This window comes from Sus scrofa, chromosome 13 (assembly GCF_054392235.1).
Source record: "Sus scrofa isolate SSC_HxYL_T2T_F1_AM1 chromosome 13, Sscrofa_HxYL_maternal_Yorkshire_Landrace_v2.0, whole genome shotgun sequence".
In the NCBI taxonomy this organism is placed as follows: Eukaryota; Metazoa; Chordata; class Mammalia; order Artiodactyla; family Suidae; genus Sus; species Sus scrofa.
The window spans coordinates 89,695,937-89,711,240 of NC_139395.1; the positions used below are offsets into that span (position 1 = coordinate 89,695,937).

General features: G+C 44.6%; 1 protein-coding gene across 2 annotated transcripts in view; it reads left to right on the top strand.

Moving 5' to 3' along the window:
* Positions 1 to 9,836, top strand: part of TF (transferrin) — a 39,987-nt gene extending 30,151 nt beyond the window's left edge. For both annotated transcript variants that reach the window (XR_014822453.1, NM_001244653.1), the window contains 3 exon segments: positions 2,777 to 2,961; positions 4,957 to 5,143; positions 9,632 to 9,836. Coding sequence is in view for 1 of the 2 variants with exons in the window: in NM_001244653.1 (NP_001231582.1) it covers positions 2,777 to 2,961; positions 4,957 to 5,143; positions 9,632 to 9,693 (434 nt within the window). In the remaining variant the exon portion in view is untranslated.
* Positions 9,837 to 15,304: the final 5,468 nt, after the last annotated feature.

Consider the following 15,304-nt stretch of genomic DNA (forward strand, 5'->3'; position numbering starts at 1 on the left):
TATTTTTGCTTTTTCCTTTAAGGGCTGTCCTTTTTCCGGCTACCTGAGTGTTACCCTAGGCTGGTTCTTTGTCACACCTTGATTTCTCTTAGTAACCTTCTCTATGAGGGCGCCCCTCTCTTGGCCTCAATTCTCTTTGCAATGACTTCAAAAGACTTGGCTCCTGAGAGGAATTTAGAGAGGAGACCTACCTCGCATTTAAATAACATCCTAAGATCTCTATTTGCCCCATAGTCATTTATATGTGCGAAGCACACTGGCACTGCAACCTCACTAAATAAATCCAAATTCCTTACACTTCTCTCAAAATTTAGTCCTCTTCACACAGCCTCTGTCCCTACAGAGGACTTTTTTTTTTCTTTTTAGGGCCGCTCCCATGGCATATGGAGGTTCCCAGGCCAGGGGTCGAATCAGAGCTACAGCTGCCGGCCTACGCCAGAGCCACAGCAACACAGGATCTGAGCTGTGTCTGCAACCTACACCACAGCTCATGGCAATGCCAGATCCCTAACCCACTGAGCAATGCCAGGGATTGAACCTGCAACCTCATGGTTCCTAGTTGGATTTGTTTCTGCTGCACCACGACGGGAACTCCCCTACAGAGGACTTTATTATACGCCCTGCCAGTCAAGCCGAGATGAGTCTTTCAGTCAGTATGTTTTTTTGTTTCTTCAGAATATGTGTAAATTCTATGGTATTTTGTGATACAGAAGAATCAGGATACAAAGGCATGTGGACTCTCTGATCTAATTATGTGCCTATGTGTCTACACATTATATGAGTGTCTAGAAAAGACACTAGAAGACAGGCACCAATGTTGATAAGTGAATGCTGTAGGATTATATGAGTTTCAAAGTTTTCTTCCTTAAACTAAGCAGCATTTTACAAAGCAGCCACAGTAAACAAGCATTATTTTTACTGGAGAGAAAATTTATCATCCTCTCTAGTTGCCTACTGCTCCTTACTCAAACCAAAGCGCCTCTCAGCTCATTTTTCCTAATTGTCCTATTTCAGGCGCATACATCAACATCGATTTCCATTCAGAAATTCTCATAGACCCATTTTTCTTCCCATCTAAGTGCCCCACTTCATCTCACACTCAGAGCCTTGAGGACCTGGGCATATTCAGCCTGACTGCCCAAAGACTCTGTCCCAGTGGGGCTGTTTCCCTCCACCCATTAGAAACACAAGGCACATCTCTGTCCCCGAGTCTTTCCGGACCCGCCCCAGAGAAGTGGTCCTTTCTCCTCTCAATCCTACACATGTAACAGGACTCACCTGAAGACATCTTCTCCAGCTTGCCTTGCCGAGTCAATGTGCTTGCTCAGGGCTGGCTCCCTAGCTCACACATTTAGAGTGTTACACAAAATATAAAATGTTGGAAGTTCCCTGGTGGTGCAGTGGGTTAAGGATCTAGCATTTTCTCTTCTGTGGCTTGGATTACTGCTGTGGCATGTGTTCAGTCCCTAGCCTGGGAACTTCTTCATGCTGTGGATGCAACCAAAAAAAAAAAAAAATTATTTATCGGTGTCCTGCATTCTTGCTTTTGGTATGTGTGCTATTTCCCCCTTCAATAAGATTGTGTTTTGCGGAGGGCTAAGAACATAGTATAGAATAAATGCTTAAATTGCTAAGTAGCACAGAATGGATTTGGAGAGAATAAGTATGGATTTCATATGGAAGGTGTTGAGTTGAAGGGACTGCTAAGAAAGGAGAAATATTGAAAGGTGAGCAAAGATGTGTGCAGGTACTGTGGGAGGAGAGGCAGGGAATTTGGAGTTTTCTATTAAAACCAAAAGTGTACATTTGGGGAATGTAGGAAAAGGGGTATTTTTACTTATATAAATAAATTTAAACTTTTTTTTTTTTGTCTTTTTAGGACAGCACCCTCAGCATATGGAGGTTCCCAGGCTAGGGGTCTAATCGGAGTTGTAGCTGCTGGCCTATGCCAGAGCCACAGCAGCTCAGGATCCGAGCCATGTCTGTGACCAACACCACAGCTCATGGCAATGATCCTTAACCCACTGAGTGAGGCCAGGGATCTAACCTGTGTCCTCATGGATGTTAGTTGGGCTCATTAATTGCTGAGCCATGGTGGGAACTCCTAAATTTAAAATTTTATGATAGTGAATTCATATATTAGTTGTTCAAGTCAATGAGAAAATAAAGGGAAAATTAAATTAAGAAAAAGACTGCAATCCTGCGTTTTAGGAGAGAAGCAAAAAAATGGGAAAACTTATATTTGCCTCAGGAGGAAGGAGCTTAAAACTATGAGACTGGGTGAAATGTTCTTTTTCAGAAAGAGTAGAGAGAAGATGAAGCAAGGGGCTGAGGAGAGGGAATGGACCTATACACAGAGGCAGGCATGCATTTCACGTAGAACTAGTACAAGTGAACCCAATTTCAGACATCTGGCCACCTTCCAAAAGGGTCTCCGGGGAAAGATCTTTTGCTTGCTGGTGCACAGAGACTGTCAACCTGCTTAGAGGGTCACTTCTTCGGGTGCTGGAGCAAGAGGTCCTAATGCTTTGGAGTTTAGGAGAAATGAAGATCTTTTTGAACATCATCTGCAAAATGTGGTTTATTCCACCCTGGCTGGGAGGGCAGATTGAAAGGAATGGTCCCTGGGAATTCCTGGTAGGTCTCTCCTCTCTACATCACAGGAAGCCCTGCTAGCCACTAAAACCAGGCTTTCCACACACCAGTGGGTTGGTCACATCCACCAATGAGGGTGCTTTGATCAAAGCTGTAGCTGACCCACACTTTCTGTATCCAGGAAAAAACAAGGATGATTGGGCAAAAGATCTGAAGCAGATGGATTTTGAGCTGCTGTGCCAGAACGGCGCCAGGGAGCCTGTGGATAATGCTGAGAACTGCCACCTGGCCAGAGCCCCAAACCATGCTGTGGTTGCACGGGATGATAAAGTGACCTGTGTTGCTGAGGAGTTACTTAAACAGCAGGTATGGACCAGCAGGTACCTCCAACCCCTTTTTCCTGGGTGGATGTGGATTATTGGTGCACAGTCACAGCTGAGTACCAGCCCACACTCCAGCATTCTTTTCCTGGAAGTTAGAATAGGGAGGGCATGGACTATGGAACTTGCTCTCCCAGGACTGGCTCTGCTAATATCTTCTGCTCATGGGAGATCAGACCCCATCTGATGCACATGTCCCTGGGTCCAAGCATCTACCTTCCATCTCAACCTTGACCTTACTCTGCTGTACCCTCATTTTCCTCACATTTATCTTGTTTTTTTCTTTTTACAGCTGCAATTGCAGCATATGGAAGTTCCTGGGGCTAGGGGTTGAATCAGAGGTACAGCTGCAGCCTATGCCACAGCCATGGCAACACTGGATTTGAGCTGCATCTATGGCCTACACTGGATCCTTAATCCACTGACTGAGGCCAGGGATCAAACCCACATCCTCACGGACACTGTGTCAGGTTCTTAACCCCCTGAGCCACAATGGGAACTCCTGCCTTTTTTAAAAAAAGAAAGACAACTGATCCCGTTTCCCAGTGCCAACCCCCCCGCCCCCCCGCGCGCGCTTTTTGCTTTTTAGGGCTGTACTCGTGCCATATGGAAGTTCTCAGGCCAGGGGTCGAATTGGAGCTGCAGCTGCTGGCCACAGCCACAGCAACGTGGGATACAAGCCACGGCTGCAACCTACACCACAGCTCACGGCAACACTGGGTCCTTAACCTATTGCCTGAGGCCAGGGATGGAACCTGCATCCTCAGGGATACTAGTCAGATCCGCTGAGTCACAATGGGAACTCCCTCTCAGCCCTTCTTGATAAAAGTCATAAAAGGTGGACTGTGTTTCTCTTGCTTAGGCAGAGTGAGAACCATTCCAACAGGCAGAAAAAAATCAGGAACCCTACCTTTGGGAGCTTGTCAGGGGAAAATAAACAAGCCAGGGCCAGCCTTGTGGCGGATAGGGGCTGCTTGTGCCCTCTAGCCTGAAAGACTCCTCAACCCACAATATCCCCCACCCCTCAGCGACAGCTTCCTGCCTGTTGATCTACCATTAGTTTTCTTTTTCTTTTTATTTATTTATTTATTTATTTTTGTCTTTTTGCCATTTCTAGGGAGACTCCCACGGCATATGGAGGTTCCCAGGCTAGGGGTCTAATCAGAGCTGTAGCCGGTGGCCTACGCCAGGGCCACAGCAAGGCAGGATCCGAGCCGAGTCGGCGACCTACACCACAGCTCATGGCAACACCGGATCCTTAACCCACTGAGCAAGGCCAGGGATCAAACCCGCAACCTCATGGTTCCTAGTCGGATTCATTAACCACTGAGCCATGACAGGAACTCCAGTTTTCTTTTTTTTTTTAATTAAGATAGCACACCTTTGTGAGTTCTCTTAAGATAAACGATACTCTTAAGGTAAACTGACATTTATGACTAGCACTTCCTAGATGTTATATGGAATGTTAAATCTTTTGTAATCATTATTTCACTTATAATTCTAGAAGACCTGGAGGAGTCAAGCCTCTTATCAAGACAGGATCAAAGGTGCAAACATGAAAGTTTAACAGCTACGTGTACCACCCCTCATTGGGTGGCTCATATTTGATATCTTCTTTGAGAATAATATTTAAAAGGGACATGTTTCTGTCCTCTGATTTTCTGGAAGCAGCTCCCCAGGGCCATGGCCAATGAAGTGGGGAAGAGAGAACAGAGAAGTTAGCAGAGAGTGATTGGGAGAGAGGGACTTCTCCAAGGAGATGGGACTAGGATGGACCTTATGGAGCACATTGGGGCCTCATGGAAGTATGGATTTAGGCTCCATAACTGTGCAAATGCCAGGTGAGGGATGAGGGAAGATCTTAAGTCATCATCTGCAGCTCCCCTTTCTCCCCAGAGCTGGTTTCCAGCTTCCAGCCACCCCCATGCCATCCATGTGTCCCCAGCGCATGGTCCTCATGCACCTGCCTTCCATTTGACAGGCTCAATTTGGAAGACATGTAACCGACTGCTCAAGCAGCTTTTGCATGTTCAAGTCAAATACCAAGGACCTCCTCTTCAGGGATGACACCCAATGTTTGGCCAGAGTTGGCAAAACTACGTATGAATCCTACTTAGGAGCCGACTACATCACGGCTGTGGCTAACCTGAGAAAATGCTCAACCTCAAGTGAGTAAGAGGAACAGCATGGGGAACCTTGCAAAGCAAACACGCTCGGGGTTCTGGGTGCTGGATACAAAAGGAGGAGCGGGCTGTGGTCCCCAGGAGATGACCAATGGACACGGTGATACAAATGGGGGGACAATTCAATCCGAGCATGAATGAAAGGCTACTTGCATGGGCCAATGGTAAGGGGACACGGGCTGAGGGCACTGAGATAAGGACAGGCTGGACATGAAGAATTCCATACTATTACTAACGAAAGGAAGAGAGCTGTGCGACCATGCTCATTGCTCTGCTCTAAAAGCCTTTTTGTACAGTGCTGCATTGTTCAAAAAGGCAGCCTCTTGCTACATGTGGCTTTTTACATTTATATTAATTAATACTAAACAAAATTTTAAGTTTAGTTCCTTTGTCACACTAGCTATACTGTGTTTAGTAGATACATGTGGCTCCATATAAATGAGGAAAGAAAATATTTCCAGGATTGCAGAGAGTTCTTTTACATGTGCTTATCTTGAACAATGATAAGTTCTGGTACCTCTAAATGTTGCCATACATACCACAAGCATACCTCAGTGACATTTCAGGTTCAGTTTCAGACCATTGCAATAGAGCAAGGCACATGAAGTTTTTGGTTTCCTTTCCTTTTTTTTTTTTTTTTTTTTTCCTGTCTTTTGTCTTTCTAGGGCCACACCCTCAGCACATGGAGGTTCCCAGGCTAGGGGTCGAATCGTAGCCGTAGCTGCCGGCCTCCACCACAGCCACGGCAACGCCAGATCCGAGCCACATCTGTGATCTACACCACAGCTCTCCACAATGCTGGATTCTTAACACATTGTGTGAGGCCAGGGACTGAACCCACATCCTCATGGATACTAGTCGGGTTCATTAACTACTGAGCCACGATGGGAACTCTATGGTTTTTGGTTTCCTAATGCATATGAAAGTTATACTGAAGTTCCCATTGTGGCGCAGCGGAAACGAATCTGACTAGTATCCATGAGATTGCAGGTTCAATCCCTGGCCTCATTCAGTGGGTTAAGGATCCGGCATTGCCATGAGCTGTGGTGTAGGTTGCAGATTCGTCTCAGATCCCACATTGCTGTGGCTGTGTCGTAGGCTGGCATCTACAGCTCCGATTGGACCCCTAGCCTGGAAACTTCCATATGCCGAAGGTGCGGCCCTAAAAGACAGAAAAAAAAAAAAAAGTTATACTTAACACTATACTATAAAGTATGCAATAGCATTATGTCTAAAAAAAAAACTAAAATCAATGCACATGTCTTGATGAAAACTTTTTTATTGCTAAAAAATGCTATCCATTGTCCGAGCCAACAGTGAATCATAATCTTTTTGTCAGTGGAGGGTATTGGTTCAATGTTGATGGCTGCTGACCAATCAGGGTGGTGGTTGCCTATGGCTGGGGTGGCTGTGGCAATTTCTTTTTTTTTTTTTAACTCAGTGAATTTTATTATGTTTATAGTTGTACAACGATCATCACAATGTGGCAATTTCTTAAACTAAGACAACAATGAAGTTTGCCACATCGATTGACTCTTCCTTTCATGAACCATTTCTCTGTAGCTTTGCTGTTTGATAGCATTTTTCCCGTAGTAGAACGTCTTTCAAAGTTGGAGTGAAACTTCTTAAGCCCTGTTGCTGCTTTATCAAATAGGTTTATGTAATCCTTTATTGTGACTTCAACGATCTTCACAGTATCTTCACCAAGAGCCGAGTCCATCTTAAGAAACAATTCTCTTTGCTCATCCATAAGCAGCAACTCCTTTCCTGTTAAAGTTTTATCATGAGATGGCAGCAAGTCAGTCACATCTTCAGGCTCCACTTCTAATTCTAGTTCTCTTGCTATTTCCATGACATCTGTGCACTTTATCCACTAAAGTCTTGAACCCCTCAAAGTCATCTACAAGGGGTGGAATCATCTTCTTCCAAACTCCTGTCCATGTTGATGTTTTGATGTCTTCCTATGAGTCATAAATGTCATTAATGGCATCTAGAATGATGACTCCCCTCTAGAAGTTTTTCAGTTGACTGCCCAGATCCTTCAGAGGAATCACTACCTATGGCAGTTTTGACCTTATTATTCCTTTAAGAATAAGACTTGAAATTCAGAATGACTCCTTGATCCATGGGCTGTAGAATGCGTATTATGTTAGCAGACATGTATACATTAATCTCCTGGTACATCTCCATCAGAGCTCTTGGGTGACCAGGTGCATTGTCAATGAGCATTCATATTTTGAAAGGAATCTTTTTCTTTCTGAGCAGAAGGTCTCAATTAAAAAAAGTGGGCTTAAAATATTCAGTAAACCATGTTGTAAACAGACATACTGTCATCCAGGCTTTGTTGTTCAATTTTTAGAGCACACACAGAGTAGATGTAGCATAATTCTTAAGGGCCATAGGATTTTGGATATGGTAAATGAGCACTGGCTTCAGCTTTAGAGTCATGAGCTGCATTAGCACCTAACAAGAGAGTCAGTCTGTCCTTTAAGCTTTCAAGCCAGGATTTGACTTCTCCTCTCCAGCTAAAATCCTAGATGGAAACTTCTCATCCAATAGAAGGCTGTTTTGTCTACTTGAAAATCTGTTGATTAGTGTAGCCACCTTCATTAATGATCTTAGCTAGGTCTTCTGGATGACTTGCTACAGCTTCTACATCAGCACTTGCTACTTAACCTTGCACTTTTATTTTTTTAATGATTTTTATTTTTTTCCATTAAAGCTGGTTTACAGTGTCCCATCAACTTTTCTATTCTACAGCAAGGTGACCCAGTCACACACACATATATATATATTTTTTTTCTCACGTTATCATGCTCCATCATAAGTGACTACACATAGTTCCCACCTTGCACTTTTATATTATAGAGATGGCTTCTTTCCTTCAACCTCTGAATCAATCTCTACTAGCTTCAGACTTTCCTCTTACAGTTTCCTTATCTCTCTCAGCCTTCATAGAACTGAAGAGAGTTAGGGCCTTGCTCTGCATTAGGCTTTGGCTTAAGGGAATCTTGGGGCTGGTTTGATCTTCTATCCAGACCACTCAGACTTTCTCCATATCAGCAATAAGGCTGTTCTACTTTCTTATCATTTGTATTTTCATTCGAGTAGCACTTTTAATTTCCTTTAAGAACTTTTCCTCGTCATTCACAACTTGTCTAACTGTTTAGTACAAGAGGCCTCTCTTGGCTTTTGACATGCCTTCCTACACTTGATCTTAGCCAAAAGGCCGAGAAGCGATGACATGCCTTCCTCATTAAGCTTAATCACAGCTAGCATTTGATTTAAAGTGAGAGATGAGCAACTCTTCCTTTCACTTGAACACTTAGAGGCCAGTGTTGGGGCTGTTGATTGGCCTAATTTCAATACTGCTGTTCTGCTGCCGCAGTCAGGACACACACAACATTTATCAATTAATTTTCCCATCTTAATGGGCATGGTTTGTGGGGCCCCAAAACAATGAACAACAGTAACATCAAAGACCCCTGATCTTGGATCACTATAACAAATGTAAGAAAAATGAAAAAGCATAAATTATTTCAACAATTACCAAAACGTGACACAAAGGCATGAAGTGAGCAAAGGCTATTGGGAAAATGGCGCCAACAGCATTTGCTTGATGCTGGGTTACCCAAAACCTTCAATTTGTAAAAAACACTACATCTGCAAAGTGACAATAAAGCGAGGCACAATAAAATGAGGTATGCCTGTACTTACCTAGAACACCAGCTTTCTAAGAATTGGAGAACAGTAACACATCATCACACTATAGCTATGTTGCATATCATTGAATCATTTGGAATCATTTGGAAGGTGTGGGAGAAAACCTTGTAACCTTAGGGCAGTTATTCTCCACCTGCAGCGTGCAGGTCTGTGAGCCATGGTCCTGGGGATACCAATTTAGCAAGTCTGTGCCAGGTTCAGGGTTTCTGGATTTTAACAGCTGCCCACATAATTCTGGTGCAAGAAACGTGCTTGTCCACAGCCATGGTTCTGAGCACCCAGGTTTTGTTTCCCTAACCTATACCGTCCATGATCGAGGGGAGACTCTGGCTCTGCTGGACTCCACTCCATCCCCAGCCCCCAGCCCAGAAACTGGCAGGTGATGGGTGCTTAGTGGATCCTGTAATGTTAGTTTCCTAGCTGCAGAAAGAGGTCAAAGAAGACAGTCCTCCCAGGCTCCTTCCAGCCACATGGATTCAGATGTGGAAGCCTCACCCATAAGACACAAGCTGGGGGATGATGCAGGGCAGTGGAATCATGTTACCATCCTTGCTGGGGGGCCCTTCCCGGTGTAGGCCTAGGAGCTGTGCATGGAAGGGGAGGAGGCCACTGGGAGAATGGCCAAGTCCACCAGTTAGAAGAGCAGGGCAAAGAGTCTGAGCACTCTTGTATCAGCCTTAACTGCTCGTTTACTCAACAGAAAATCCAGGTATATTTTAACTCTCCTACCTCTCTTCTCTGCCCCCACAGAACTCCTGGAAGCCTGTACTTTCCACAGTGCTAAAAATCCAAGAGTGGAGACTACCACCTGATGGAGACGGGAGCTCACGGGACCCATAAGCTTCCCTCTGGTTGTGCTGGCCTGAGTGGTTTGGTTGCCTTCACACTTTCGTGGTGGCACCTCTGCAGGACAAAAAAAAAATAAAAATTATTATCATTTTTGTCTTTTAAAAAATTCATTTTTTCCTAAATGTTTGTTCTGGAAGGATCTCTTTCATACCATCTGACTAAATATATGTGCAATTAGCCCTTCCTTCAGAGTTCAGGATTCATCTGCTCTTTCCCACAGCCACATCTCCTGGTACAGTCCAAGTAGAAATCCTTTCTAAAAGGGGTCTTATAATAGAATCAAGCATATGAGGCTGTGTGTGTGTGTGGGCATATGTGTAGGTGTGCACTGCTGGGGAAGGAGCAGGAAGGAAAATATAGAGTAAGTATTGAGATAGAGTGCTCAAGGCAATATAGAAAAAGAATATAGAAGATTTATATATTAAAATATATATATATCCATACACTTTTTGGCCACACTCGCAGCACGTGGAAGTTCTGGGCCAGGTATCGAACCCGAGCCACAGCGGTGACAATGCTGGATGCTTAACTGCTAGGCTACAGAAACTCCTTAAAAAATATTTTACATAATCATGAGGTATACTTGAGGTCCTGAGTCTCATTGCTTAGGAAAGTGAATCACTGGGACCTCTTCTTGCTAAAAATCATCCCTTGACCCCGATTCCCAGGGCAGTCACTGCCCTCTCTCCTCTTCCCCTAGTGGAACTCCTGGAAGGTGGAGCCTCGCTCTTTCCATGCCTCTCTTGTTATTATCAGCTGAACATAGAGAAATCAGTCTTCTGCTCTACTCATTTCCCACAGCTCCTCTGGTCAAGGTCACTGCCCACCTGCTGGCTGTGCAAACCAATTAGTTCTTTCATCCCTGAGTCTGTTTATTCACCTGATATGGCTGACCACTCACTCGCTCTTCCTCAGAACTCCCTCCAGCTTCTCTGACACGGCAGCTCTCTGCTCTGGTTGTCTTTCCTTTCTGTGGTCTTACTGTGGGCTCATCCTACCAGCTCTGAAATGTAGGGTAATCTTCCTATGGGTTTTCTCTCTCTCTCTCTTTTTCCTTTTTGGCCACCCCAAAGAATATGGAGTTCCCAGCCCAGGGATCAGATCCAAGCCACACTTGCAACCTACGCTGCAACTGCAGCAATGCTGGATCCTTTAACCTCCTGTGCCAGGCCAGGGATTGAACCTGTGTCTTGGTGCTGCAGAGAAGCAGCAGATCCTGTTGTACCACAGTGGGAACTCATGGGGTTCTTCTCTTGACCCAGGGCTCTCCCCACTTTTCAGGCCCTCCCTAAGCAATAAGAACAACTCCTGGGCATCTACAGCTACAGTTCTGACCCGGGTCTCTAGTGTCCCACACTCACAGCTCCTCCTGCCTGTGCATCTATGCGACTATAACACCACAATCAGAGGCCCAACAGTAAAAAAGTGAGGTGATCATCTTGAGCCCCCAGACACCCCGCCCCCCGCGCTGTCCTAATCCAATCATTGTTTCCACATATTTCATATCGTTAAAGACACGGTCTGCTACCCACTCACGGTAGTCTTAAACAGAGGAGTCAGATTTCAATTCACAATTTTCCCTCATCCCACATCCAATGTCAGCAGCAAGCTGTGTTGATTTTGCCCTCTAAGCAACTTTCCAGTTTGCCCCTTTGTTTCCTAACTTCTACTGTAGCCTTGGTTTACACTCAGGGGCAGAGCTGCAGGTAGGGGGTTTCTGGACACAATGGTCTACACCTCTCGACTTTCTGTTACCCAAGGAAACATACGCCGGCTCCACGTTGCAGTCCAGACCTGATGTTCACCTTTCTCCATGCTCAGGCCTGCTTTGCTTTGAGCCTAGCAACACTCTGCCTTAAGTCATATCCACCTAAATGCCACACCCACCCCAAATCTTATGATAATTCTTTCTTTTCCTTTGTTTGGTGAGATATCCCACATTCCTTTGGTGTGTGGTGTGTCTTATTGCAATGAGTCAACCATTCTAATTTTATCACCAAAGCCCCAAGTGCCTACCATAATCCAGGCACTGTTCTAAGGGCTGTGAACCCACCAATGCCTATTATAGTCTCTAAAAATAATTTCGGTTCATTTTTATTTATTCCTCCCTCTAGACTATCTTCTTGTCAGTATATATGTACAGAGAAATGTCCAAAATCATGTTCATCAGATATTATAGGTAAAAAATTAAGGTGATTTGTGGCTTTTTTCTTTGATCTTTCATTACTTCATTACTGTATTGTTTTTAATATAATAAATGTGTCTCATTTTAGCTCTTTTTTTCTTTTTTTTCCTTTTAAAATGGCTGCACCTGTGGCATATAGAAGTTCCTAGGCTAGGAGTTGAATTAGAGCTGCAGCTGAGGCCTATGTCACAGTCATGGTAATGCTGGATGTAAGCCGCATCTGTGACCTATGCTGGAGCTTGCTGCAACACCAGATCCTTAACCCACCAAGTGAAGCCAAGGATCGAAACTGCATCCTCACAGAAGAAAATGCTGGGTCATAATAGGAACTCCTCATTTTAACTCTTTTTAAAAACATCCTCTATTTTTTCCCAAAGTAACAGAACTAAAGAGATAAGTCAGAGGAGGGGAATCACATGATTGGTATCCCCGAATCTGAGGTAGGATTTGGAGCTACTGGAAACAGGAGAGGGAAACATGTACCCAGTGAAATGAGACATTTTAATTAGTGGAAGAGAAGGAAAAATTGTCTATGTTGGTTTTGTTGTAACTCTCCCTAGGCTGTTAGAATCACGGAGAAGAACCCTTTCAGCTAGCTGCAGTCAATGTCTGCACACCCTTCCTCTACATCCACCCTCACAGAGCTCCCGGAAGCCTGAGGGTCCCCAGGGTGGAGACAGGAGAGGTCAGGAAGCCACCAATGCTGTCCTCTCCTGCTCTCATTCCTGAGGATGGCAGCACCACTCTCTTATTCAAGTGTGGATGGTGTGCACATTTCTTCTGCCTTCATAACACTCAGGAAACAAATTGAAAAAAAAATGCCATGTCTTATCAAACCCTTTTTTCCTCATTCCCAAATTTCACTGCCAACATGGCACTTGTTTACTTACACAGCTCTCGGACTAAAAATCCTTACACAGTGAGGACAGTTATGGTAGGTGTTCTCCATGTCTGGCCCTTCCTATTTCCTTGCATTTTTAGTCCCTAACAGATTTTTATAAAGGAGGGGTGTGTGTGTGTGTGTGTGTGTGTGTGTGTGTGTGTGTGTGTGTGTGTGTGGTGTGTGTGCGCGCGCGCATGTCGGATGGTGGATACAGACTAGGGATCAGGCCCACAAGAAAGAAAAGAAATAGAATGCGGAAAGATTACTGTGGGTTCTGACAGTTTGAGATGATAATGCTAATTTAAAATAGAGCAGGTGGCTTACTTACTTTAACAGCATGTCCTAAACATCCTTCCTTAATCTGGAGCCTCTATTGCCTACTTTATCAATGAAATGCCTGGAAAATGAATTGTACTCTGTTGGAGTATATAGTAAAGCATAAAGGAACACAACTGCCTGGGATCAGAGAGCAATCCCATCTCAGTTTGCTCTCTGTAAAAGTGGGATAATGGATCATTGTGAACATTAAACAAATTAATAAATTTAAAGTACTTAGAACAATGCCTAACAAACACTCATCAATGTTAGCAATTATCCTCATTACCCACCTGCTTCTCCACCTACTACAATCTCTGGTCCATTCCCACCTCCCCCAACCCCCACTGTTCCCTCTGAGCTCACTTTTCCTTCGAGCCCTCATATCTGTTACAGAGATGCCACTGACCACTTCCAGGACACGTTTTATTCCTGTGTTGCTGACTCTTCCTTCTTAGGCTTCTTCATAGGGATCCCCTCTCCTCCTCACTCTTCAGGCCCTCCACGTTTAATGACCATTTATTTACATATGAAAATATGGCACTTATTGCTGAAATTTCACATACGTTTACTGCATCACCTGCTCCACATAGGATTTTCGAATTCTCAGAGGCACTAGAAACTCCATCTATAGCAAAAGAGAGGCAGTTTTCAATCTGGCTATATCCCCAGCTCCAAAGACCCTCCAACTGAGTTCTCCCTCCAATTTATGTTAAGCCCTTTGACCTTCCCAATAACACACAGCAACTGCTTCAGATGCAGTCTTGATAACTCTCCTTTTCCTTAACTCAGCATATCCAATTAATCACCAAATCCTATACATTTGCCTTCTAAATATCTGTGCCCTCCTTTCCTCTGCCTTTGGTTCAGACCCTGTGCATTGTTTGCTAAAACACTACAATAGCTACTAGCTGGTCTCCCTGCCTCCAGACTTTTCTGTCTCAAACCGTAGCTCACCATTGATATGCCAATCATCTATTTCATTCTCAGTGACACTTCCTTTTGCATTCTGGCTAAAGTCTAGGTTCCTCAGCATAGCACACAGTCCCTTCAGGTCTGGTTTTTGCCAGCATTTCCTGCTTCATCTCCTCTCACTTCTGCTGAAACGACACCTGCTTGATGACAGAGACTGCAAGCTAGCAGTCCCTAAGCCAGCCACATCTGATGCAATGAGGTATCACAAGTTTTTATTACTTACTATAATTTGAAAAGTGGGAAATTTACCTTAAGAACTTGTCTTTCTGGCATCTCTTGAAAAACTCAAGAGTTGGCCACACTGGTCCCACATTCTTGCCTGCAGAGTGGTGGCTGCCACTTTAAGGTAGGAGTGACAGTATTTGTTGCTGTTGTCTTTTTAGGGCCACACCTGCAGCATATGAAGTTCCCAGGCTAGGGATCTAATCGGAGCTGTAGCTGCTGGCCTAGCCACAGCCACAGGCACACCAGATCCGAGCGGCATCAGCGACCTACACCACAGGTCACGGCAACGCCGGATCCTTTAACCCAATAAAAGAGGCCAGGAATCGAACCCGAGTCCTCATGGTACCCAGTCGGGTTTGTTACCGCTGAACCACGACAGGAACTCCAGGAATAAGTTTTTAATGGCCCTTGCCCCTCCCATTGACTTTCCTGGCTGCTTCCCTTGATGTATTTATCTCAGTTGTAGCTTTCAATTTACAATGTACGGACAATGAATTGCTCATTTTCTTCTGCACAGAGCAACCTTTCTTCTGTTATGCCTGAAGAGCCTAACTCAGTTCCTATCATTTTCCTCCAGGAGCTTTCCCCTGAACCCAGGTGGACTAAGCGACCCTTTCTGCCTTCCCATTCCACGCCTTACATCCTCTGTCACACTTCATGCCACATTACTTTCCGATGAAATGTTTGTGAAACGCTTGAGTTCCTCACAAGTTTCACGAAGGGAGATTTCTTGAGCATTTATTTTATTCTCCCATCATTTTGTCCACGGTCATGGAGACAGCAGAGACATCTGACTCATCTTAAAGGATGAACATGTCACACAAACCTCGGCTGACTGCCCATCTCTCCGTGGGAACACACTGTCCCAGAGAACTACAACTCCCATCAGGACCTTCAGGATCCCGGACTCGGAAAGAGGAAATACAACATAGGAACTACCACTCCCGTGATGCTCCGCTTCGCACGCCTGCGCAGAGCCTAGGGCCACGTC